This window comes from Saccoglossus kowalevskii, chromosome 11, assembly GCF_978046115.1.
Source record: "Saccoglossus kowalevskii chromosome 11, keSacKowa6.1, whole genome shotgun sequence".
NCBI lineage: Eukaryota > Metazoa > Hemichordata > Enteropneusta > Harrimaniidae > Saccoglossus > Saccoglossus kowalevskii.
In genome coordinates this window covers 33488036-33515425 of record NC_140651.1, presented here as the reverse complement: position 1 = coordinate 33515425, position 27390 = coordinate 33488036, and the positions used below count along the sequence as shown (strand labels likewise).

The window sequence follows — 27390 nt, the reverse complement described above, 5'->3', positions numbered from 1 at the left end:
AGTACTGGGGGTAGCAACAACAATCACTTTTACAGAATGTACCAGATATATACATATTTCCTTAAAAAAACAGTTAATATTTGACAAAGTTCAAACACACAAGAAGACAATGACATGCAATATATGGCTTGCATTATGTTCTGTAGTTGTAGGCATGCTGGAATATTAACATGCAATACCTTGGACATCAATGAAATTAACAAAATCAAGCTCTGGAATTTAATAGAATTCAGATTTTTAATATGATGAAGATTAGGAAAGGAAAGCAATAGAACAGTACAGTGGTGTCGCTAGACATGAGAATCCATGATTTAACTATCTCTCTATTTAATTATTTATTGTTCATTGTTTTATCAACAAAATTTATTTCCCTGCATATGTTTATAAAATTATTTTACAAATACATGTAGATAAAATATACAATAATAATAACTATATGGCTTCCCAGACATTTCAAAGTGGTTGTTATACAGCAAGTGGTAATAGAGCTGCAGATATGGATATGTTGACTGACTATTCTTACCTGAACTTTTCACTGATTTAGCACTAGCAGCAGAACCTTGCCTGGATCCTCTGCTGTTTCTCAGTATACCCGTACCAGGGCGAGATCCTGGAGCACTGCTAGCAGGAGATGACTGATTTGGTTTATCAGGAGATGCTGCCACCTGTGACTTCACACCATCTAAAAAAAAAAAACACTCTGTATTATTATTATTATTATTATTATTATTATTATTATTATACATCAAAAACAATAGAATTTTGTGTTCTGTAATAAGAACTTGTTTGAATGTTTGAATTTTCCTTTTGATACAAATGATGGCACACTGGTTGTTATATACACTAAGCAAACTTTGTAATAATATTCAGAATTGAGCAGTAATACATCAGTAATGTGTATGTATTCTATATATTGTCAACATAAGTACATTATTCATCATGGTCAAGAAATAGCAAATTCTTACATGTTTGATATTAAGTAACCCCTTTAGTTAACCTTGATACAAATGTAGGTCAAGTATTCCACCATGATAATTGTACTCCTTCACAGAAAATATTTTGTTATTTTGTTTCATACCTTTAAGCGTGTCTATATCTTGTTCCAATATAGCTTCCAACAGTTTGCCACTACTGACTGATTCAGAGCAGCTTGCCTCTGCTGATCTCAATCGTCTTAAGTTTTTAAAATAAGGATAAGGATCATCCCAAGGAATCAGTTCATCCATATTACCATGGATTAATTGGCCAAATTCATCTGTTGATTTCAACTCTAAGCTTTCAAATACAAACTGCTTAAATGCTCGGTTGATTTCAGATTGGGACAGAACACCACTAGCACAGAACTGTACCAATTCTTGTAATCGGGATGCTCTTTCTTTGACTGTAATGGATGAAGGTTTGGTGAATTCTTTCAATATTGCTGAGGGTGTGTAATCTAGTAACTGATACTCTGCCTCCAATGGAGAAAAGCCATGAATAGTTTTCAAATGGTGAAGACGACTTCCAATATCATCACCAAAATGATATAAATATGGTTTGTTTCCATCTGTCTTACATTGCTTCTCTGGAGTATTGAGTTCTTGGCATAAGCTCTGAAAATGAAAGAAACACATTTCATTAATTATTATTATATATCAGACAATAAAATAGAATAAAATTAATTAACCCATCCGTAAAAAGTGTTTGGAATTGTTACAAACATGTTCGAATATTTTCTTTATTTGGTAATTGTGAGTCACATTTACATCACATTTGAACACTTTCCTTTGTTTCCTTCAGCCACAGATGTGCTTACCTCTCATTAAACTATTACCACAAGGAGGGAAAAGATGTATAATAAAAAGTTTATCACAAGCATACCGCAACGTATTCACTCAGGCAGTACAGTAACACATCTACCTTCACGCCACTGTACTGCCTTCATGCATACGAGCTGATATTCTTGTAATAACCTCATAATACACAACTGAGTTAGACACTGGAAATGAAATGAAATGCTAATATTGTAATAACACGGAAAGTAATTTTCCACTCTCTCTCTCTTGCTGCAAAATAACTTTGAACTCAAATTTTTTTTTCATAGCTCAATTTTTCAGATTGTGTTGAGGCACCTTTACTTCATAACAATTGACCAAAATCAAATGTGTACAGCACATTATTAATACTTCACTGATGGCATTCAACTCTGAACTTTCACTATAAATATCCCCTCTCCCTAGTGTAAAACGTCTAGTCTGCCTGTCAAGATTTATGGTCATAATGAATGCATACTGTATCCTGTACAGTGTACCAACTTGAGACACGTTTGTTTGTTTTCAGTGAAAAATCAATGCCTGCTTTATGCTGGTAGTATTTATGTCACATTCGAACACTGTTTGGACACAGCATTATAGGCTCTGATATCTCACTGAAATATGATTTTAAGATGTATACAAACTCGGGCAGTATGGCTGTAATCGCTTTGGTTATATATTGTACAATGCACTCACCTGCTGGTCTTCTCTGTTAAGACCCAATTTTGTAGCCACACAGCTGACATGTTTGGCTAATATATGATCTAAGCCATCTTCACGTGGTAATTTAGGAATATCACTCGGAATTTCTTTATCTTCTTCTGTTGCTACAATCTAAATGAATAAAGAGACATGGAATACATTGTATAACTACTGTTGTCTCTAGTTATATGTAGTTATGATGAAGGAGATCTGTAACCAGTGTGGTTTCTAGTTATATGTAATTATGATGACAGAGATTTGTAACCAGTGTGGTCTCTAGTTATATGTAGTTGTAATGACAGAGATCTGTAACCAGTGTGGTCTCTAGTTATATGTAGTTGTAATGACAGAGATCTGTAACCAGTGTAGTTTCTAGTTATATGTAGTTATGATGACAGAGATTTGTAACCAGTGTGGTCTCTAGTTATAATGACAGAGATCTGTAACCAGTGTGGTTTCTAGTTATATGTAGTTATGATGAAGGAGATCTGTAACCAGTGTGGTTTCTAGTTATATGTAGTTATGATGACAGAGATCTGTAACCAGTGTGGTTTCTAGTTATATGTAGTTATGATGAAGGAGATCTGTAACCAGTGTGGTTTCTAGTTATATGTAGTTATGATGAAGGAGATCTGTAACCAGTGTGGTTTCTAGTTATATGTAGTTATGATGACAGAGATCTGTAACCAGTGTGGTTTCTAGTTATATGTAGTTATGATGAAGGAGATTTGTAACCAGTGTGGTTTCTAGTTATATGTAGTTATGATGAAGGAGATCTGTAACCAGTGTGGTTTTTAGTTATATGTAGTTATGATGAAGGAGATCTGTAACCAGTGTGGTTTCTAGTTATATGTAGTTATGATGACAGAGATTTGAAACTACTTGTGTATCAACTGCACACTTAAAATGACTGGAGAAATTCTGAGGTTTACATAAGTTTTCAGTTTACTATATTTGCTGTATTAGAAACAACATTTTTGTATGATTTGAATTATACTAATAATGTGACACTGATGCATTAATGCTAAATTTTGTATTTGTAATCTGTTGAGACAGGTTTCTAGTTTACATTTTACAGTTGCCCCTCAATGTATTGTCTGAAATATATATACCTGTTCTAACATACAATTAACTATGAGAGGTACACTCATACTCTCATGTGGTACAGAGTTCATAAGATGGTTATAATATCTCATATCAGTTTCAGGTGGTGGTAGCGATGAAATATCAGTAGGCACAATAGTAGGCACACCAACTGTAGTAGGTGCAGTGGTTGTTCCTGGAACAGGAGCTGACATTCCAGATGGTGCTTCAGATACAGCTACAAAGAAAAGTATTTAACAATAATTATTTATGATCATTGTGGCCTGTAGTTGGCAAACACATCACCAGTTGATGTCCTGGCTATTTGTAGAGGCTTTCAGCTGGCAATGTGATAACGCTGAATGCAATGAGTAATTATAGTGTTGTAGTCTACTTGACCTTGTTGGTCAACAAGTTTTATTAGCTATTCAAGATACTGATACTGATGTAACACCTGTATCAATACTTGGCCTGTAAATCCAGTGAATGTCTTATGAGGTATGAAAGAGAAATTTACTTGTCATATTAGTATAAATAATATGGTTCACAAATTGAAGTATGGAGTTTAAATTGAGGGAATGGTACTGCAACACTGCAATCATGAAAGCAGGCCAGAAAATCCACTCTGGATTGACCAACTGAATACACAGGGATGAATTCATGCACTGGGTTGATTAGAATGCTGGTAGAGTGGGAGGGAACCACAAACAGCAACCATGCACACACTATAAGGTGCAATTTTTAGTTTACCAGAAAGTAGACTGTTACGTCTTGGCAGTCCATGAGTTCCTTTAAAATTAATGGTGGTCAAATGAGAAGATTGGTTACAAGTACATTGTAGTAACAGATATCCAGTTATAAGTTCACAATACCCTTATACACAATGTATACTCAAATGCATCAATCTTAGGAATTCAGAACTGAATAGTAAACTGAACTGAAGTATACACTGTATTTTACACTGTACTAAATGTATAACACTCAGCTTACTGGTAGTAAGATCAACATGATATTGGTGTATGTAAGTTCTGACCTAAGGCCCACTATTGGATTACATGGTGGGTGTGGCTATTGCTGTCCTCACCATATGCAAATCTAGGTTTACCTCAGGCTCACCTAAGGCCCACCATTGGATTACTTGGTGAGTGTGGGTGCTCCTGTTCTCATCACATGTAGCCCAGGCTTACCTCTGGCTCACTCAAAGGTACTACTGGCTAGATTTATGTGATGTTTGTCATACATTTCATCACACAGAGCAAATATATTTCACATAATACATTAATGTTATAGTGAAATTATACTGTACACTGCTACCATGTACAGACATTAACTATTGTATCTATCCTTGGTTTCTACTTCTAAAAAAAAATGTCATTATAAATAAAGTGATATTAAATTGGATACTTAGAAAGAGCTATCTCTGTGTTATTTAAAAGTTGATGATACTAACCAATTAGCATGGTATATTTGATCATGTGACATGTTAAACCTAGATTGCCGTGCATTATATTAATATAGTCTATGTCTCATAACACAGTAGCTGTAACTTTACACTCAATTCATATTCAAAGATAAATAAATAATTGTTTGTGAGGCAACACATTGTTAAAATACACAGTTTTTCTTCAAGTTTATTATCTTTTCTGTGATCTAACATGATATTGTATATAGTTACAGCAACCAGTCATTGAATGTTAATTTCTACATAAGTGTGAAGAAATAGTGATATTATACAGTTAAAAAAAATGATTTTAAGAAACAATAAAAAGTCCACAGCAAACTTACTTTTGTGACCAGCACCTTGACCAAAGGTGACTCCTGGTTGGAGTAAATAGTTAAAAAAAAAAAGCACACAAAAATGAAAGCATGAGAAAGAAAACAATCTGAGAATGGAATGAGATATCATGATATGAGTAACAGAATATTATCAAACTAAAACAAAGGAGAGCACTCAAAAAAAAAAATTCACAATTATAATTCAAATTCAGACAGGGAGAGAGAGGAGGTAAAATGGGAACAAATAAAGCAATAACACAGGTTTAAAAAAAAATATTCAAAAGGTAGTGAAGTATAAACAAACTGAGCAAATGCATCAATATTTATGAGTCGTTGTTGTTTGGTACTGTTACCTGGTAGAATAGTTCTTTCAGACATAATTATACTGGATACTGATTGTAAGCATTGAAAAATAAACACACTAATATTCATATCAACAATGAATTCTCAGAAAGATCACTTGTTTACAAGTCTGGCAGGGCATGTATGAGGCAATTGGTAATTCCAAAAAAACTGTACTATGCAACAAATGTTATTTACTGCAACTCCTGTAAAATGTGTAACTATATATACACTGAACATAACTAGACCACTGTCAACATTACAAAGCTCACAGAAAAAAGTCAACTGAATTTAAAATACACTTGCTACTCAATGCATGACAGTTACCTCACAGCGTCTCACAACAAATATTACTGTTTCAGCCATCAATATTGTACTTACCAGTTGGTGCAACAGCAGGTATACCAGTAGCTATGGGCACATTAATTAAATTCATATTGTATAAATAAGTATGATATTGTCTCTTCCAATCCAGTAAATCATACATCTGACATGCAACGTCTTCAAACAAAACTGTACCAAATGCCGTCTGCAATTGATAAATATAGGTACAAGAAAGTGTCATTGCAATCAACCTTATATTAATATATATTACTAGTAGCTTCGCGGTGAGTGGCTTTCGCGGTAATTGGGTTTCGTATCTGTAGGGTTTTGCGGGGAGTAGGGCTTTGTCTCGGTAACTGTTCCTTTCATCCTTGTTGAGAATTAAAGTTTTATGTTTCTTTAACAACTGGCACTACTCTGGGAATACCATCCTAGCAGGAGTTCCAAAATAAGACCCATGCTCTGATAATGCCTCTAGTTTCAGAGACCAATAAACATTACCATTATGATCTTATTGATGTTGCAAAGGATAGCAGTCAGTGTTATTTACGAAAATACTGTAGAATACTTTATTTTTGCTTGGAATTTATTTTTGCTATTTTCGCTGAAGGGATGATTCCGTGAAAATAAAATTCAGCGAATATACTTTTTTTTTCTATATTTCACATTAAACTCATCAAAAATCAGTAAAAATAAATTCCATACAAAACGCCCAAAAAGCCTTTTCAGCAAAAATTAATTCCAGCGAAAATAAAGTATTCCACAGTGTTTGTTTATAATTTTATAAACTTGCTTGGCAATACCCATCCCAATTAGACATAATTTGACACAATCTGGGAAGTTCGAATTACTAAATGAAGGATGACGAAGCTGAAATATCCAAGAACCAACACATACCAAAAATCTCAAAAGTGAATATTCGTGGTGTATTTTAATTCTAATCGGACCAGAAGTGGGAAATTGTTTGTACTCTAAATAACATATTGGCGATCCGCTCTGCTAGGATTGCCATTAAAATCACGGTTTTAGTTATAAACTGAAGTTAGCTTCACATTCATGTCCAAAACCAAAAGCATGTTGCTTGCTTTTTGAGCAGAGCGGAACGCCAACCAGCCTACCGGCTGTGTGTATGATTCCCACAGTTTTCACGTATTAATTCTTCTGTGATTTTTCTGGCTTGGCCGATTTCACTCAAATGTGGCAGGTATGTATGTGCCAAATGTATCTCCTCCTACAAATTCAGGGTAAAACATTTCAGACATAGCTCATTCTACTCAGCTTGAGTGTGGGCACAAAATTACTATTTGAATTTTTGGTATCTTCTTTCATTACCGAGAAATGTGACCCCAAAGTTGGGGTTATTTATTGTTCACCAAGAATTGCTTTTTAACTCTTCTGTGATTTTTTTGGCTTGGCTGATTTTGTTCATACTTGACAGGCAGGTCGTACCACCACTAATAATTGGAATACATTCGCCCCAAATTTATTACTTCTTACCAGCCTTGTAATAGCAGTGTTGCCTGCACACCGGTAAGAGATCACCGGCGCCGACATTATTACACTGTATCAATGTAATCCCAACGCAACTTTGAATGAACTGTAAATGCTGCCTTCAATCTAGAAAATACTATTGCAAATCGGATGGAAATATTAAATTTAACAGCAGAATACGTCTTACCAATAAAATAAAGTGACTTCTAAAGACAGAGTGTTTTTTTGGCGAACTTCATATATGGTGCCCGATGCCTACCGTGGCAACAGCCGAAAACATGTCGCTTGTTTTTTGAGCAGGGCCGATCACCAACCAGCCTACTGGCTTGTTTTAGTATAAGCTAATAACAACTTGTTAATAATTATGGGATGATTTGTAGGCATAAGATTGTTATGTGAACTTCGTTCATTAATGGAATACTGTGCGATGACGCTATTTTCAGGGCCTAACTGATTCAGGCTCTTATATTGACTATGTCCCGAGCTGTTTACTAGTACCAACCTACTTACTTGTCAGTGTCTAACTGTTATATACAGCCCAGAACACATCAGAATAGTAAAAAAAAGTCAGCTATTGTCAGGAACTGTAAAACGCACTTTATGGTACGCGACTTAAAAACGCAATTTACACGTGAATTTCCCAACAACGATATAAATGTTAGTTGTATGTGGTGTGGCACTAGTGTGGAAAGCTGTCGAATAAAATGGCAACAACCTTCAAATGCATTGTTATGCTAATTTGATTTCCGGCATGTTAGTTGTCAAAGAAATGAAAGATTTCTTGAAAAATGAAGACCTTGAACGTACTTTTTGGACTTTAGTACAACGTCATTTTTGTTTGATTACCTAACGTTTTTAGGTTCATGTGCTGTAAGTTACAGAGCACATACCTAAGCAGCCGTCCCTCAGCAAATAATGAAGCGAAGGCATTTTCAATGTCAAAATCGCAAAACTCTCCCTTTTTACGCAAACTGGAAAGTTCAAATTACTAAACGAAGTACAGGACGACGAAGCTTAGATATCCAAGAACCAACACATACCAAAAATTATATCTCAAAAGTGAATATTCGTGGTGTATTTTAAGTCTAATCAGACCACAAGTTGGAATTCGTTAGTACTCTAAATATCCAAATATATTTTAGTATAAGGTAGTAATTATACATCTGTCACCGTAATGCCATAATTGACAGCGTGCTGAATTTTGCGGTATTTTACAGGGTATTTTCATCCTACCATATTAGGAAATGCGAATTCCAAATATGGAATGATTACACGCTCTAATATCCGGTCAGTCAAAATGACTATTTTGAGCTGTAGGCATTAATCAGCGATACTGCCAATGACGGACAGATAGAATCTAGGTCAGGGGAAGCCCCATGACCCCAGGATTCTTTTCTCTTATGTCATGAACCACGTGCCCGAGGCCATATGGCGGCACTAATACGGCTGGCTAATCACTCTGGTTACATTCTCTCAACCTCAAGGACTTTGACCAACGGTACGGAAGGAGTGGGATGGTGGGGGGGGGGGGGGTTGAGTCTATGGTGGGTATGAACTATGAAAATAGGCGGGTTCGGAGAACTCTCTGCCTAAATTCACTACGTTCAATTACCCACCATAGACTCCGGTCAGTCAAAATGACTATTTTGAACTGTAGGCAGAGTCAGACACCGATAGGTGGCGGGTTTTACGAGCAAACAGAAAAATGATGAAAGTCTTTTCCCAGTTCGGGATGAAACACTCTATAGTAATCACTCAACACCTTAGTTAAGACCCAAAAAGGGTGGTGTCTTACCTTGCCTGTGCTGTCCCCGGAGTGCTGATGGTATAGAAATCTGTCCGCAAAAAATGCAGAGACTGACATATTGCCTATGCGCGGGGACCCTTGTGGTCGTTCGGGCTGGGTCAGCAAACCATGACTGACCAGCTATGACGAGACCCAACCTAAAGAGACCCTCCTCAATGGATTTGGTGTCTCTAAGGTGGTAGTTGATAAAGACGTTCTGCGTTCTCCAAAAACCTGCCCTCTGTTTGTGCTCGGGGGGGGGGGGGGGGGGGCTGACGCTAGCGCTAGTGAGTTGGCAATCGCACAGACCTCATGCACTTGTACTTGGTGTTTCTGCAAGCTCTGTGTCGAGGCAGTTAAAGTATTATAGACCTCTAATACAGTCGCAGTAAACTATCTGGTTATGGAAGTTGGAAAGGCCGTCCTATCCTGCCTGCCTGCCTGAGCCGTAACACAAAGACATGCTCCTGGCACCCCGTCCCGAATCCTTAGTACAGTTTGGTAGTAACTCCGTGCTCGAACTGAGCAGAGAAGCAATTCCTCCTGACCCTCCGGGCCGTCAAAATTTGACAGCCGGGGGGATGACAATCGGGTGAGGATCATGTCCTGGGATTTGGTTCTTGACGAGAAACCTGATTCGTGTCTTTAGCACAACTTGATTGTCCATAACGGCGGTACATCATCCGAGAAGGACAATGCCCAGAGCTCTGACCGACGCCTACCTGAGCGGTGCTGATCGGAGACGCTCAAATGGTGGTCTGCTTAGAGCAGACAACACAACCGACAAGTCCCAGTTGGGCGGTTTCCTTGTATGGGGTCTCTGCGTCTGGAAAGCAGTAAATAGTCTCCTAATAATAGGACAATCGGCTAGTCTCGTTCTCGTACGTTCTCAATGGTGGGGGACAAGGCCGACCTGTAGCCAACGATCGTTGCGCAAGACAAACCCACTTCGTCAAACAGGTGGATGAAGGAGCCTGCTACCTGGCCAATCTCCCTTCCGCTACACTAATCAGTGTATGCTCGCAATCTAGAAATGTAGGCCGCATTGGTAGAATCCCTGTTCGCCCTGGCCAGGACGTTGGCAGCCCACTCAGATAAAGCTTTCATATGTGTGGGTCTACTGAGAGCCTCTATTTGTGTAAGTGATACCCGCTGGGCTCGTTGGTAGTGCGCCGTCTGGTTGGGACAGCAGGTCCAGTAAGTCCGGAAGCACTACTGGTGTTTCGACTAGCATTTCCGACAGAAGTGGAAACTAGGCCTTGCTTGGCCAATTGGGTGCGACCAATGATAATATGCAGGTGTGCACCTGTCGAAATTTTCTCCGGTGCCTGATGAACTAGTGGGAAGGGAGGAAAGGCGTACACAACTAAGTTGGTCCATGGAGTTAGCAAAGCGACCCTGGCCCAGGCTCCTGGAGTCGGCAGGAGTGTTACGTACGTACGCTTGGCGTTTTCTTTTTCTGAGTCAATATCCAAATAAGGAGACGATTGTGCAATAAAGATTATTATTACATTTTAGCAGATTTTTAAAAGACATTATTATACAAAGCATATTCAAACACTGTTTTTGTTTTCATGTAATGCTGTCCTTAAATGCAAATCGTCATGCAAGCATTTTAGGCTGTTATTTTTTAGTAAATTAGCACTACAGTACAAAGAGAAAAAAATGTACAGCGATAAGGACTGAAATGTTAACCACCACACCAACCAGTTTGACTGGCATCATTGCGGATTCCATAGAATGCATTCAGTCGATGTTAGAGATGATTGTATTGCTGACAGGCATGGTATAACAATGTGAATGATTACATGCTTAGTTCATGTGAGAGTCACATGGCTATAGCACTGCTGTATAACCCTTACCCTTTTTTCATTGTCTTCCAGGTTTGTAGGAATAATAGATTCTTTTACGGAATAACTCAGTCTGGCTACATCATGTAATTTGGAGTTCACAGCAGCTTTACGTAGCAGCAACTCATGCATTTCCCAGAATTTAGATAACTCCTCCTTAGCTTTCTCAATTTTAGCTTTCTGTAATTCATCTTCTGTTGATATAAATAATACTATATTACAGGAATCTTAGAAGAAGTTGCGAATTAGTTACGAATCGATTTTGATGATTTTTGCTGTACTTATATTTACGACTTGATCCAAGCAAAAAAATCAAATTTGAAACCATCGCCAAAATGCAACTTTTTACTAAAAATTACATCACATCTAGTCACAGATAAATACATCTGCTGGTAAAATATGAAGAATTTGCTATTAATTTTATGTGAGCTAACACATAAACAAAACTCATAACCACAAAACACTTCACTATCAAATTCAATAAGAGAATTTTCCAAGACAAATGACAAATAAAACATGTACCACCATGGAGAATGCATGTGCATTGCCAAAACAAAATTGTGCCCTCTTTTGGTATATACCGCATAGCAATGCATAGTGAACCAGAAAATCATGTTTTTGGGCCTTGCTGGAAGGTTTTGATCTACCTTGACGTTTTTAAAGAAAACAAAACACAATATTTGAGGTAGATTGATAATGATAATGAAGTCATCTCACAGGTGTTAAGCCTTTTAGATGTACATGTAAGCATCTGAGAAACATTGAGTTTTTGTGAAATAATTGAAGAAAATCTGCCATTGCTATGCATCAGATCAAGAGCACAAATTTAGCAGCACATGGCTGAACAAACACAAGTTTTTATCTTGAATCAAAACTGATCATTTAATTACTCATATTTATGTAAAAATAAACAAATTATTCTGTCGATTTAAAATTAATTTATTGTGTACTTGTGTAATTCTGAATTAATTAATGTTGTTTTTGTATTACTCAAAGGAATTTAATCACTAACATTTACCTAGCTATAATAGCTATTATTGCATTTAATCCCATTTGAATCTAAAAAGTTTCATTTTAGTGACAATTTAGGACAATTAAAGTCACTGAAACTAAACATATTGATTGAAATATGTTATAAAAGTAATTATTATTTGGAGATTTTAGAGATATGAGATACGTATCATATTTGCTCTGTTAGTAGCACATGTGTATACCAATGAATGAGATAGGTTTATCTATGGCCAAAATATACAATAAATGTTGTTTTTTTATTTATGTGTGCTTCTATCACCATTAGAGAAGCACTTCTAAAAGAGAAAATATGGTACATAGTATCAGTTTGTGTAAAAGTCTAACCAACTAATTAGAAAAGTTTATTATTGTTTGCCTTCTATTCTGCATAAAATAAAATGAGACATGTATATTTATCACACATCATGTTACGAAATCAAACAAACAAAACTGAAGTATTACCTTCTTTTATTTCACCTTCTGCTAAAGTGGTTTCTTCCTCTTCATTTTGATCAAATCTTGAATAGTCTTCTGACTCCATTTTGATAATACAGTTAATGACCACACCAAGATCTGCTAGTATAGACAGTAGTTGTGCTTGTGGAAAGCCAGTTATGATTACATAGTGTTGTGGACCATCATCTGGTTCATCATCTGAAGCAACAAGTATGTTAGTCATTAGAAAAAATCATTAAACTTTAATATTCAAATCTAAAATGGTGACAGGTAAACGATGAACAAACATTCTTAATAAAAACATAATTGGCAAATTGAATCAAATCTTATAATTTGTATTGAGCAATATACACATGTAGGTAAATCCAAAAAAGGCACATTTTCTTTTACCCTCGCATGCAGAGCTATGTCAAAGTATGCATAGTAGTGCAGGTGTTGATAAGTATCACTGTAAAATCTGTATATAGAATTTGCATACCTAATAAAAGCCTCATCAGTATAATCTCTAAGTCGTTATGACGCGCCATTGATGCACAAAGATTTAATGTGACACAACTAGTTGTGCTTATTGATGCAATAGAAAATCATGGAATTATGAAATTTTTAATGAGGTAAAATGAAATAGACTAAGTAACTGTAAAAGTTAAAAAGGGAATCAGCAGCCACAACGTTTTGTTTGTGCCTCAAGTCACCAACACAGACAACATACAATTTTATTTTCTTAAGCCTGAATTCTCAACAATCAACAAGCTTGATTTTGAATGGATGCCATTTCAACTTGGAATCCCTACAAAATCAGTCTTGTTACAGGGCACCACATACATTCTTTTTGAACAATCGAGAACTGGAAATTCACCATTTCTCACATGTACAGATGCTTTAATAGAAACTGAATCACTCTGTTGTATCTGTTGCATAATAGTTGCAGCTTTCAATACTGATTTTACAGTAGCTTCTGTAAGTGAATGTTTCTTCTAAATGTTTTCACATGATTTGAGTTCATATAATAAATATCATAACTTACCAATATATTTATTTTCTTCATCTTCTTCTCCTCTTTTCTTTAGTTTAGTACCTTGTTTGGGTGCTGGTGGTTCAGGTGTTTTCTTGCCTTTTCCTTTGGTGGGAGATTTACTTCTAGGCCTTTTATCTTTGCCACCCTTACCATCTTTACCCTTTCCTTTACCCTCAGCAGCCTGAATACAAATGTGGCATATTAAACAATTAAATCTCAATAGACTATGTACATGTTTATATCAATACTATCGATACAGTGTTTTGAACAGATTTCAATTCCCTGTGATGTGATTTTACACAACTCACTCTTATCACATGTTAGCCATTGCTGCCTATATTTTTTTAAGCCGAGCTTTTGCATTGATGGAATATATTGGCAAAGAATTATAAGTATCATATCGTTGCAGGGATTAGAAAACAAGGCTTTAAATGCAAATTAGTCAGCAATGGCTTTGTATTGAGAACATGGCAAAACATTAAAGTAAAAAACAGCAGTAATAACTTTGATAAAAAAAAACGCATAGTAATGTAAAATAGTCCCTAATATAGTAAACCATCCATAGACCCAGCAACACAACAATGCATAACCCAAATATTGTACCTTTTTTTCATCTTCTCGTCTCTTAAAATCTTTTGCTTTAATATCCAATAGTTTCCATTTCAATAGTTTACCTAACAGCGGTAAAGGTATGTCCTCTTCCTCATCTAGATGTTTTTTTACAACTTCACAGATTTCAAAGAACTGGGGGGTCTCTTTAGGTTTCTTAGCTTTAGGATTCCCAAGCTCTTTGACCTGAAATAAAACAATGTATCCATGACACCGACTTGAAAAATATGTTTTAGTAGCAAAGTGAAGAAAACATACAAAGGCAGCTGGGGTAGATTTGTGTGTGGTAGATGCAGATCACAGAGAATAATTGGTAGACAAACAAACAATAATTATTATAGTCATCTTTGTTTGGCAAATTTAAATATGCAGCACTCATACCTGAAAGAAATTATGTGAAAACAATCCATGCGAGTATTGCCTTACCTCTTCATATAGTTGGTCTTTAGAAATGACACTGAATAATCTCCTGAGTCCTGATGCTATAGTAGTGGATAGGATATCAGTGTAAATGTTGTCATCTAATTGGTTACTGACTACCAATGCAATATTGGCTTTCCATGTATCCTAAAATAAGAAAATGGTGATAAATCTGTAATGAGTAAATCAACTAAACATAGTGCAGCATATAAATGTGTCTGTCACTATTATATTATCTAGTCCATATGTTTTGATTTATCTAACATATACGGTATTTTACTAAGTTTATGATGGGTTTCAATATCGTAAAACAATTTTTGTTTGTGATAGCTCACAAACTCATACCAGAAGTATTGTAATGTTTCTGACTTGTAACTTGAACATTCATATGTAATCTTAGTATTTAATAAATTATGACTATTACAGCATTACAAATCAGTATGTCTATTTTATTTAATAACACTAAATTATTATCTCTATCCTCACAAGATAATTCTGCACGATATTTTAAAGTTGCATTCCACTCGCATACGCAGATGCAGAATATCTACCACTAATTATTGTGATTACTATGAATGATAATAAATTAGATAAAATCTTGAAACATTGAAGTACTGAAGCAGCCACTAACTAATATAGAAGAGCTTTCATTTCACAATTCTGTTGAATATTAAAGTTTTCTTATGAACAGTACAAAATCCAGAACATGTACATTGCTTAGGGGGTCAAGGAGAGATTCTTTAAAGGTCGTACAAACTTTAAATATACTTGTTGATATAGATATAGATATATATTGCACTACTTTTATCGATACAGAACTGTCATTTATTGGCGGTTACCTCCGTGTCCTACTCACTTTACTTAAACAAGCTGGCCACAAAACAATGATCAATAAGCTACAAAGAAGATGTGTTATAGTTATCAAAATAAACAAAAGTTTTATATATTACATGACCAACATTGAAATTAGGGTCAAGGGGAAATACACTATATTTCGAAGGACGCCCACAAAATGGCATTGATCTCAGCTCGAGCTCAGTGAATTACGACAAATTACCTCTTCGAAAGCGGTTGTCAGGAGCCCGGTTTCCCAGCGCGAAACGCCTGCAGATCCGCCACTCTTGGCCCGCTTGGGAGGCATCTTAATTGCTGTAGGTTTTGATATCGAACTTGCCTCAAAACGCAGACACTATGGTACAGCTATCGAAACATTACAGTGATCGAGAGGTTTTGTGTTCAGGTTGCCAAACAACAGTGCACAGGCTTTCAGAATGAGATTGGTTCAAATGATTGTGATTCTTAGAGGATTCAACTAAACCTTCGCCATGAAATTAGGATTTGTGTGGATTCTATCTCTTCAATCGTTTCAAGTAATTATTTATCCTAGATAAATAACAAGACTATTTTACCAAATTGGGCGAAATTACGAAACTGTGCAACTTTTAGGCGTTCAAATAAAATTCCGAATATCTGTACAGAATCGGTTATTAACTCCAACGCGGTTTGTTGCTAAGCTTGAGTTTGGTGGTTTATTTACTCCAGTGCAGATCATGTCTCGGATTTGTCACGAGAGGGCTAAGTGCGTGAATGTCGGCGTTTGATTGGATAATAAAAATAATTGAGAACGAAACATAGCAAAAATTCAGAGTGTGATTCGAGTTATTGTGATTGTTATAAATATTATATCATATTAAAAAACGAGGTCGCAAAATATCTACAGCCCACTTATTACGCAAATCAAATTGAAGTGTGAAGTCAATCACAAAATAATTCAGAAACATTTAGTAATCAAAGACAATTGCCAACGTGCTGCGCGATCATTTCCTGTTTGGCCGACGCATCGGTTTTCGCGTCACTTCCTTGCAACCTCTTACATATCATAAACTACATGGCCTCTACAAAACGTTATTCAGATTCTCAACACATTTCAAACACTTACCTGACGTTTCTCACTCTTTGAAGGCTGACGCGGTTAACATGGGCTGATCCGGAATCTAGTTCTTTAAAAAGTGTTAGTACTGTGCCAATTGTTTTGCAATTGTTTTAAACCCGAGCTGTTCTTTTATAAACAAGCCATACATGCAGTCCCCGTTAGTTATCAAATTTAAGATATATAATTTTGTTTTTTGTATTATAATACATGTCAGGAGTTTGGATCCAGAAGATGATGCTTCATTATGATAATTTTTTAACATTAAAATGATTGACATCTTGTATCTGATCGTCAGACGAGTACTTGTGCATATTGAGAAATATTGCCCTGGAACAGCATTAATTAAAACAAAATGGCCACCAGTCCGTCATTTTGAATACGTGTATGTATATAACATGATGTAAAACGAATATATGAAATTTGAACATAATCAGTCAAAGCATACAAAGATATGGCTTTAAGATAAGTGCAATCATTTAAAAATAAAAAAATAAAATGACGTGCATCAAGGTCCCATAATGCCCAACGTATGTATACTAAGTTTGTACAAAATGCCAGAAATACTTGATTTTTGATGATTTTTTAGCACAAAAATGGCCGCCGCTTAGCCATTTTGAATCAGATAGTCAAACCAATATAACTATGTCATGATTTATAATGAATATATAAAATGTGATCATAATCAGTCAAAGCATGACAGAGATACAGATACAGCACTAGAACCGCACTCATTAGAACACAATGGCCGCCAGTCGGCCGTTTTAAATTAGATCTGAAAAATAAAATGATAAAATGCATCAAGGTTCCATAATGTTCAAAGTATGTACCAAATTTGAACAAAATCCATCAATAAATGCTTGATTTCGATGATTGTTTAGCACAAAAATGGCCACCATTCGGCCATCTTAAATTAGATCGTGAAACAAATTAATGTGCGGGAACTATTAAAGACAGATATTACAATTATGCACCTTATGATAAGGTGTCCTCTTGTTCAGTTGTTTTGGAAGGCATTTTCTGAGCGATGGGGAAAACATATTGGGTTGAGAAATACTATATCTGATTAAACAATTCTGTTGGGAGATCCACATGAGTCATTGTTGCCTATTTTTTATTATTGGTAACTAAGCGTGTTATTTATATCTGCAAATGTAAAGAAAAAAATCCACATTTCAAACATCTTAAACAGTTTGTTCAAAATATTCAGAACACTGAACACTGTTATTGCCAACAAAAGGGAAATTAAATGCACATATTAAGAAATGGGGTAAATTTCTGACTGTATTGACTATGTAAAGGTATTTCATATGAGATTTATGTGAAACTGAAATGCATTTTTAAGAAACTTGACTCAATAAAAAAATACCTTAAATAAAAAAAAATTAAAAAAGGACAGGTATTCGGCGTAAGAATCTGCGCTATGACGGTATAAGGAGTATGTTCATCTCAACTTTTCTCATTTATTTTACGGCTTTTGTCTAGCTGTTGCTAGTGATAAGCTGTTCAAAGCGATTATTCATTGGTGGCGCGTCAACCTTTTGGTTCTCATTGTCGAGAACTAATAATCGAATAACACCCGTTTTACTTATGTATTCAATTTCATTATTGATATACTGGACGAAGTCTGCATAGGACATTTGTTGCAGGCAGCTTTCAGTTATATAGATCGGCGTGATACGGATATTTCCATAGTAGGAATAATGCACTTTGATCAACAATTCTGCCAGATCAGTCGGTCAGCTGGTTCTGTAAAATATCTCTAACTAACGTTCTTTACAATGCCACCACGTTATGCGCCCTTCTTACTGAAATAACATGTGACGCAAATTGAAGTAGGAAACTAAGTTGAGAGCCTCGGTCGTTTCGCTAATTTATCTGGATTCCTATGAAAAATTTTCAAAAATGGGCGCTTTTTAGAATTTTTGCGCATTTTTTGTTGTTGAAAACACGTCCTTCTTTATCGATAATTTTTTTAAATAGGAATGACTTCAGTTTCATGGTTAAATCATCACACAACAATTCTTGAATGATTTACTGTGATATTATGTTTTAACACTAACGAACTGGGATTTGTGGATCACGACATTCTTGATATGGAACTGTGAAAGCGTGCTCTCCGCGTTCCATGTGGGAGCGGTAAGCTACAGATAGGCGAATAGGATGGCGCGAACTCCGCACAGTTCGATACGCGTTACTTATCGTAAAGCGCAAAGGCCTCTGGGAAGGAGATTGAGGATGGCGGTCAATCTCCTTCTCAGAGGGCTTTGCGCTTTACGCAATAGTGCCTCTGCCACAGGCAGCCTTCAATTTTGTGGTCAATCACCTCACTACGCACGGCCATTTTTCTGTAGCTGTTACATCAGTGAAAACGTACTACAAAAGGTGAAAAAAAAACGTATGTGACATCCGAACTATTTATTAATGTCAGACTTCAGTAAAAACGTAAATACGAACCATTTTATCGCGGACTATGTTTTGCGAGGTAATGTTATGGTGGTGAAATGGCGCACGTGATACACTAAAACTTGGAGGAAAGAAACGTTCTGTTAACGAATATAGTTGGGAAAGAAACATTAAAGACTAATTTCACTGAAAGGGGTTTCCTAACATTTCCGTTCATCTTGTATTCTGGTAAATATTTCAATACTATTTCTGGCTTAAACGGATTCGATTTTCCGCGTCTAACAGTCATAGAACACAAAGGTTCTAAGTAAGTTTATAAAGTTATTTATTTATTGTACATTATAATGCTTTGGCATCTAGGAAATTATTGCAGTTTTCTAAAGCAAGTCTTGTATATTTTGTTCTAATCACTAAACATTTTATTCGGATTCAGGGCGTTAAACGTCTTATTAAAATGATTAAAGTAACCAAGTGACTTTCGCATAACTTTGTTAACCGCCAAAATCTTGTAGTTCGAACATATTCGAATATGCAAATGAGTTCTATGCAAATCTGCTTTGTGCAGTGATGATAAGTAACGCGTATCGAACTGTGCGGAGTTCGGATGGCGGTCTCATCACAGGGAGCCCAGGAACTATAATCAACTGTAATGCGCAGTCTCTATGAGCGGGGGGGGGGGGGTTATCGGCTGGTATCTAGTGTAAGAAATAGACAAGGGATGAAGGCTCCAGCCAGCTCACATTTTTTAAACTCGAAAAAACAGACGAAAAAAATAAAAAATAAAATCTAAAAAAAATACCAGGTTCAAGAATATTAGTTGCTCCTTCGAATTTCGCCAAAGCCTTACCTACATTTTACCGATATCTGCAGAATAAATCAAGAAAACTACACAAATTGACTCCATTTAGGAATTCCTAACGGTTAGTCCGAACGCACGACACCGTTGGGGGCGTGGCCTGTTCAGCATTTGTCAACAACCAATCACAAGACTGGTTACGAACCAGTTGAGCAAGGCTAACCGAGTCGTGACCTCGATGTGGTTCGTAACCAGTCTTGTGATTGGTTGTTGATAAATGCTGAACAGGCCACGCCTCCAAGTGTGCCGGACTGATAAATATGATATATAGAAGATAATATTTGGTAATCGTAGTCCTAAATAACTATTAAAAATAGCTAGACGTTTCGAGCAATGGCTCTTTATCGATAGCATAGAAGAAAGTGTTATAACGTACAGGTAGAACATAGGAACATAAGAACGCGCATGAACTATAAGTTAGAATCACAAAAAATTCCACAATAGAACAAATAACGCGCCTTAAGCCTGGCGCACACGAGAGCTATCAGCTCAGGCAAAATTCATTCGTGGCTGTTTGCTTAAGCAAATATCTTCCGTGTGCGCGCAACTTTACGCAAGATTTTAGTCACTCGTGGCGAAATGGTGAATATCTATTGTGTTTGATAAATTTCGCCACTCGTGGCAGAATGCTTTCCGTGTGCGGTGAAATGAAAGCTATCTGCTTACGCGTACTCGTAAGTGCGCATGCGTCGCGAATGTTTACATAACAACAAAATGGCTGCGCCCACGGAATAGTGTAGTATAGCAGTTCCCAACAACTATATTATATGTGCCACTATTTTGGTACCATTCCAATAGTGTAGTATAGCAGTTCCCGACAACTAAATTATATGTGCCACTATTTTGGTACCATTCCTATAGTGTAGTATAGCAGTTCCCGACAACTAAATTATATGTGATATATTGAAGATAATATTTGGTAATCGTAGTCCTAAATAACTATTAAAAATAGCTAGACGTTTCGAGCAATGGCTCTTTATCGATAGCATAGAAGCAAGTGTGATAACGTACAGGTAGAACATAGGAACGTAAGAACGCGCATGAACTATAAGTTAGAATCACAAAAAATTCCACAATAGAACAAATAACGCGCCTTAGGTAGTGAGCTCAACAAATGAGTTGAACTGTTTGTTAATACCATGGGGTTCTTTAGTTCCAAGGCGGAATATAGTTTCCTCCTCGACACGCCTGAGCTGATTTTCGTTGCCATTGACAACACATACACCAGAAATAGACATATCTGTAATATTATGTCCACTAGAATTAAAATGAAGTGAAACCGGATAATAACGATTTTTCTGTCTAGTTTGCCGTAGATGCTCAGCAAACCGATCACCCAGTCGACGAACTGTAGAACCAATATAAAGTTTACCGCATCTAATACATGAAATGCAATATACAACATTCATAGTGATACAACTGAACGGATATTTGACCTCAACATCTCCCTTGGGACCAAATATACGATTAGTGTCTGTAATAAAAGGACAAGTATTACACCTAGGACGATTACACGGGACAGAACCATATTTCTCAGGGTCTCCCCTTTCACCCGTATGCACCAATAACCTCCTTAAATTAGTGTCACGGCGCCAGGCAGTAGTAGGCATTAGTGGAAACGTAGGACTTGTCTCCTCGCTGGTCTGTAAAATGTGAAAATGTTTGTACATAATGTTTCTAATCCTGACATTTAAAGGATGGTACGTAAGTGCCAAAATTACACGATCCTGATTGTCACGGGAAACCGTAGATCCAATACAATCCGTTCTTGACATTGACACAACCTTGGCCAATGCTTTACCAGTGACATTACGAGGATAACCCTGTTTTCTGAAACAATTACATAAATTCCTCGCCTGGTTACGGAAATCAGTATCATCGCTGCAAACACGACGTACCCGGAGTAACTGTGAGTAAGGTATGGAGTCCTTCATTCTAGTAGGATGTGATGATTCATACTGTAAATAACAATGTGAATCAGTAGGTTTTGTGTAAATTGATGTAGAAATCCGATCACCATCTACCTTAGTAGAAATATCGAGAAATGGTAGTGTTATTTCTGATATCTCATGTGTGTATTGTATGGCGGGATTAAAGTTGCTAACAAAGTCAATGAACTGTAATAACTCATCCCGACTGCTTGACAAGGCACCAAAGCCATCATCAATGCACCTGACATAAAATTCAGGTTTAGTGCCTTGAAAGGATGAAAAAAATTAACTCCTCTTGATATGACATGAATAAACATGCATAGCTCGGACCAAAACAACTGCCCATAGCCACACCTCGTTTCTGTATATAATGTTTACCATTAAAAGAAAAACAATTCCCGTTCAAAACTAATTCCGCTAAGCGCACCAACACAAACGTAGGAGGATCCTTAACTGCCCTTTTATTCAGAAAATGCTGTAAAGCCAACAGTCCATCAGTGTGCGGAATAGATGTATAAAGTGATTTTACATCCATAGAAAACAAAAATCTGGGTTTATCCGGTGTGAAACGAAATAACTCTAGTTTCCTAAGTGTATCATTAGTATCCTGAACATACGTAGGCTGTGACGTAACAATTGGTCTCAACATTGAATCCAAATATCGAGCTATGTGCTCAGTCGGACAATTACATGCTGAGACAATGGGTCTACCAGGGTTGTTTACCTTGTGAATCTTAGGTAATAGATAAAAGACTGATGTCCGTGGTCTGCGCACTATAAGATTTTTGGCCTCTTTCGGCAAATCACCTTTAGCAATATAGCCATTAACCACATCACCTATTTCCCGTTGTATTTCATTCGTCATATCCACATCAAGTGCCCGGTAGGAGTCTGTATCCGATAACTGCCTCTCTGCCTCCATCAGATACAAATCTCTACGCCAAACCACCACTGCCCACCCTTGTCAGCTGGCTTAATAACAATTTCATCACGTCGTGACTTTAGAGAATTTAGAGCGTCACGTTCCTGACGAGTTATATTGCTACTTTGCCATTTCTGATTATTAAACTTAATAGTATCATGGAGGTAGAAAAGAGACTTTTTTACCTCCATGATAGTATGTATTTCTCGTCTACACACACTTATATAATGATCCAGAGTATCATTACGACCAGGTGGTGGTGTCCAATAAGACACAGATGGTGGTGTTCCAAATAAACGAGCGTTGTGAATAGTATCCATGTCCTGGCTAGCTTCATCGCGATCGCGATCAGCATCCTGCGCATTGTACTCCTTCAGACTTAGTTGGCGAAAAAAACTGTCAGCGTCGCGTTTCACCTAAAATTCATTTACTCTAGATTTAACCGGAATAAAATTCAGTCCCCGACTCAATACGCTACGTTCGGATACACTAAGAGGGAGGTCCTCAGGGATAGTGACCACCCGGCGAACATTTTCGCGCTCAGCAACAGGCAATCTGTACTCACCCTTTTCTTTATACTTACCTGCACAGAGTCTGTTCAATTTCATTAAATTGCGTCTCCGCAAAGCATGGTATAAACGCATATTCAGAGAATGAACAGCCGTAAAAATTGCACTTATCTGGGTTGGTCGGCACAGGTTATATAGTGAATCTAATGAATCAAGACGCTGTTTATGGTGAAGCTTACGTTTAAAAACATTGTCCCGAATAGTAGAATTCATCAGGCTGCGCGAACACCTATTAAGGTAGAGATGCAGTTTATTTGTGAATTTCAATCAAAAATATTTTTTTTCGTTTTTTATATAGAGTTTTATCTAAAGTACATTCTGTGAAAATTTGACCAATGAATTCTTATTAGAACACCATTAAAATTGCTGGTTATTTTCTGATTAAAAATAAAAAACACTCACACGTGGCAATGTTTATGTCCAATTGCCTAATTTGCATGAGTAATCAAATAACAGGACCTTTGATTGACAATATGCAAATCAAGATTGTACGGGTCATAGTTCATTCAATTCACGCGCATGTGCAATTATTCTCAAATCAGTTATCGCTCGCCAGCAAACCAAACATTATATTTCCTCAGCGTTTTTTCCTAATTGTTATCATTACATTATGCGTGGTGTGAAAAGAAAGAGAGGTAGAAAGAAGATTTAGATGATTTCTATGTCGGAAGAGGCAAAAGCTACACTGAAGGCATCAGCCCGCCGAACGAAAAACAAAATCGATCTGAGCGTCCAAACGTGACTTTCCCTGAAGGCGTGAATCCAAGTTTCTGATTGACTGAGAGATTATATTTTTAAATAATTGTTCTCAAAAAATAAACTGAGCATGTGAAGAATAATTTAACATTGTTTACAGTGATAACTGCTCATTGTCGAAACGAAGCTTACCCATTCACGCTAGTCACAATAAACATCCTACTCTTGAATAAGCGTCAATGACTACGGTAAAACTTAGACTCTATTTTAGGCATCAGGAGTGATTGAAATGTCCGGAAATGACGCTAAAATACACCTTAAAAGTCCTATTTTATTTTTTTTCTAAATCCCACCCCGAATTTACGGCAGAATCTGGTCCCTAAAATAAGGGACACGTGAGCTTTGATTCTAACCGGATATATTGCACTGGGTCGGGGAGATACAAACTTTCCGATCATTCACAAGTTTTGCCAGGTGGTGCGAGACAGCTTTGTTTGCAACCGGACGAACTCCGTTTAATTCAATGAAGCAAACAACTGACAATGCTAAAATAAATTGCAGAGGTACGCTAAAATTAATTGAAAACAAGCAAAAAATTTCAATGAAAAATAAAGCACAAAGAGAGGTAACTTGATACATTAACAACTCTTTTGACGCGCTGACCGCTTCTCCGCGTCTGATGTTTTGTTTTCCTTGTCATAATACTTACTGATTGATGATTTTGTTTTGATTTTTGATTTTTTTAGCCTGCAACTCTGCCACGACCTTTGCTTTTTCCGTGAAAAATGTGGAAGTTTACGTCAATTTGACGGACATTCCATTTTTTTTTAAACTAACGAACACACTGTTTAGCACTCCTATTTTTTCATTTGCTGATTTCTATTCAGAAAAATTCGACCGCTCGAAAATGCACCTTAATTTTGCACTCTTAAAACATGTCAGATTTCCAACACAAATTATTTAAAACTGGTCGAAATTTTAAAACTTTTACGTTAGGAGCTGGAGCTCTCTTCTTGCAGGCGACCGTCGCCGGTAGTACAAAAGCATGTTTTGTACGTACATCCGTGCGCTGATTATCTGCGACTGTCTTAGAAAATCCCTGAATAAGACGTTACCAAAATCGGAAAAAATAAAAAATTGCTTCCTTAAAAAACAAACAGAATTCAAATATTTCTTTTAACAAATATGTTGCAGTGGGAAAATGGGATTGGAAACGCTGAACAAAACTTCTGTGCCTCGCGTTTCGATTCTAGGATTACGCGATTATTCATTATTGTGCGTTTGCTTCCTGGAGTTGGTTCTCAATACTACATAAAATCATCGAGGATAAATAATTTAATATCCCACTTTGTACTCTTCACGGTAAACCATAGGCTCTGAAATACTCGTAGATTTGTTATTGAAAATACATCGAAGAGAAGCCATGATGTTTTGATCGTGATAAAAGGTCACCTTCCTAGGACCGCCCCCTGTTTAATAATTCATGAGATGACGTAATGTTTACTGGGCATTGACACGTGTTTTTACCGACCCCACCAAAACACTGGTATGAATGACGTGTTTCTGATTTATGTATTCAAGAGCAGTTGTTCTGGTCCAACGATTTTACATAAAATGTCTATGTCTATACGTTAACTTTCAATTTCAATAGTCTAGAAAGTATGACAAAGTATGACAAAGCAGTAATTCCCGGTTTAACGCGCAAATATGCAAATTAGCCTTTTTCTCGTCTTCTAATTTTGGTGAATTCTTGGGTTTTAAATTAAAATAGCTGATAGACGCTTTGGCCATTTGCCTCGAAAATTTCACACATTATTGACAAGGTGTTCCCCTTCAAAATGCGTCCGGACAGTTTATTAGGGCGAGTGGAACAAAAATAACAAGTCCGCAATTAACATGGATATATAAATTATGCAAAAATAGAAAAGAGTGAACTTTGAGGTCATGCTGTGCGACTTTGAAAGCCGTTAGAGAGATGAGTGGACGCATTTGAATTAGTAGTATACCAAGGTATCCAGTGATGTAATTTTACCCACAAACGGACTTGAAGTTTTTAAGCTAATTTTTTTTAAACCACTTTTGTCCAAAAAAGCATATTTTTGACCCAAAATCAAAAACGCATTCTGGATATTTAAAATAAAGACAAGTTTTACAAAGTTTGTATAATAAGCTTTCAGAAAATATATAACATGTTGGATATATAATACTATCTTCATTGTCTAATTACTCAATTAAAAAGCAAGCCAAATAAACTGCATCTCTACCTTAAGGCGTTGATTACAGTGTCGTAGAAAAGCGTCCGATACACTGCTACTTGCCGCTCTGAAGTTAAGTCTAAATCCAACAGGAATCACTTTTTTCCGAGGGCAAGCATCAATGAAAAATATGTGGCTGGTACATCTAGTCTTCCCAAAAGTCGCATTGCAAAAGCTGACCGCGACAGTTCTTACATTTTCCGGCAGACCCCTAGTGCTCTCCACAAACAAACGATGTGCACGGCGTTGATGGAAATTCTTACTCGATGACATTAGTAAGATAGCAGCAAATAGAAAAATCGTAATAGTATATATCTCGCGCATGCGTGGCGCGACGACTACCGCCCTTTAATACAAGCCCCCGAATACGTGTCGTTATTACATTATATCAAATATTTTTACATGCATTATGATAAATACAATGAAAAATATTTCATAACTGAGACTGTACTGAAATTACGCAATGGTTGTGATATTAAAAATGAAAATAAAATGTATTTACCCAACCTGTGCGAGATGCTGTAGAATGCCGGTCGAAAAGCAGGTGAACAGCTAAAGATGGGAAAACAGCACAAACCCAACTTTCACGTATTCTAGAACAACTAAATTTATAAACATTTCACGTGTAAGGGTGATTTTGTTTTTGTCTACAGCAGCACTGTCTTTTCGAACTATAGGTTTATCAAGATGTCGAAAATGCGGGTTATTGTTAGAACGTTCGGACCAGTTAGCTCTTGGAGGCCGAACGGGGCATACATATTATCTTTATTACATTACGCTTTAGTTTAGTATCTATGGCTCATTTAGGCACGTTTATATTTCCCAAGTTTATGCGACGAACTATATCTCTTCTGAGTTGATAAAAATTCTAATATCTGAAAATAACAAATTTAATGACACAAAATACATCACAAATGACTAAAATACCATCACAAAAACTAAAGACCGACACAATGAGAGTTATGAACCCACAGCTTGTGTGTATATTCCATCACCTACAACGACCTTTCACACTATATTGCCCTTTTCCAGATCATCACTGTTCATGTACCGGTATATTTAAATTCAATTACATGGTCGTATTCTTTTTTTAATGAACTCTCACTCGTTTACAGGCACAATATCATTGCACCGGGGATTTAAATCCTAGAATATGAACATTGTCAT

At 36.6% G+C, this 27390-nt stretch overlaps 1 protein-coding gene across 7 annotated transcripts in view; it reads right to left on the bottom strand.

The window, feature by feature from the left end:
• Window positions 1-15926, bottom strand: part of LOC100368397 (sperm-associated antigen 17-like) — a 45103-nt gene extending 29177 nt beyond the window's left edge. For 5 of the 7 annotated variants that reach the window (XM_085505124.1, XM_085505128.1, XM_085505125.1 and 2 more), the window contains exons 1-13: window positions 15716-15926; window positions 14665-14805; window positions 14233-14424; window positions 13639-13810; window positions 12621-12812; window positions 11160-11341; window positions 6078-6225; window positions 5364-5396; window positions 3608-3816; window positions 2490-2627; window positions 1079-1592; window positions 524-682; window positions 180-212 (exon numbers count right to left, since the gene is read on the bottom strand). In XM_085505124.1, coding sequence (XP_085361250.1) covers window positions 180-212; window positions 524-682; window positions 1079-1592; window positions 2490-2627; window positions 3608-3816; window positions 5364-5396; window positions 6078-6225; window positions 11160-11341; window positions 12621-12812; window positions 13639-13810; window positions 14233-14424; window positions 14665-14805; window positions 15716-15799 — 2197 coding nt within the window. In that variant the 5' untranslated portion in view covers window positions 15800-15926. The remainder of the gene's footprint in view (window positions 1-179; window positions 213-523; window positions 683-1078; window positions 1593-2489; window positions 2628-3607; window positions 3817-5363; window positions 5397-6077; window positions 6226-11159; window positions 11342-12620; window positions 12813-13638; window positions 13811-14232; window positions 14425-14664; window positions 14806-15715) is intronic. The other 2 variants (XM_078006052.2, XM_085505127.1) reach the window with 2 other exon arrangements.
• Between the last annotated feature and the right edge of the window lie 11464 nt (window positions 15927-27390).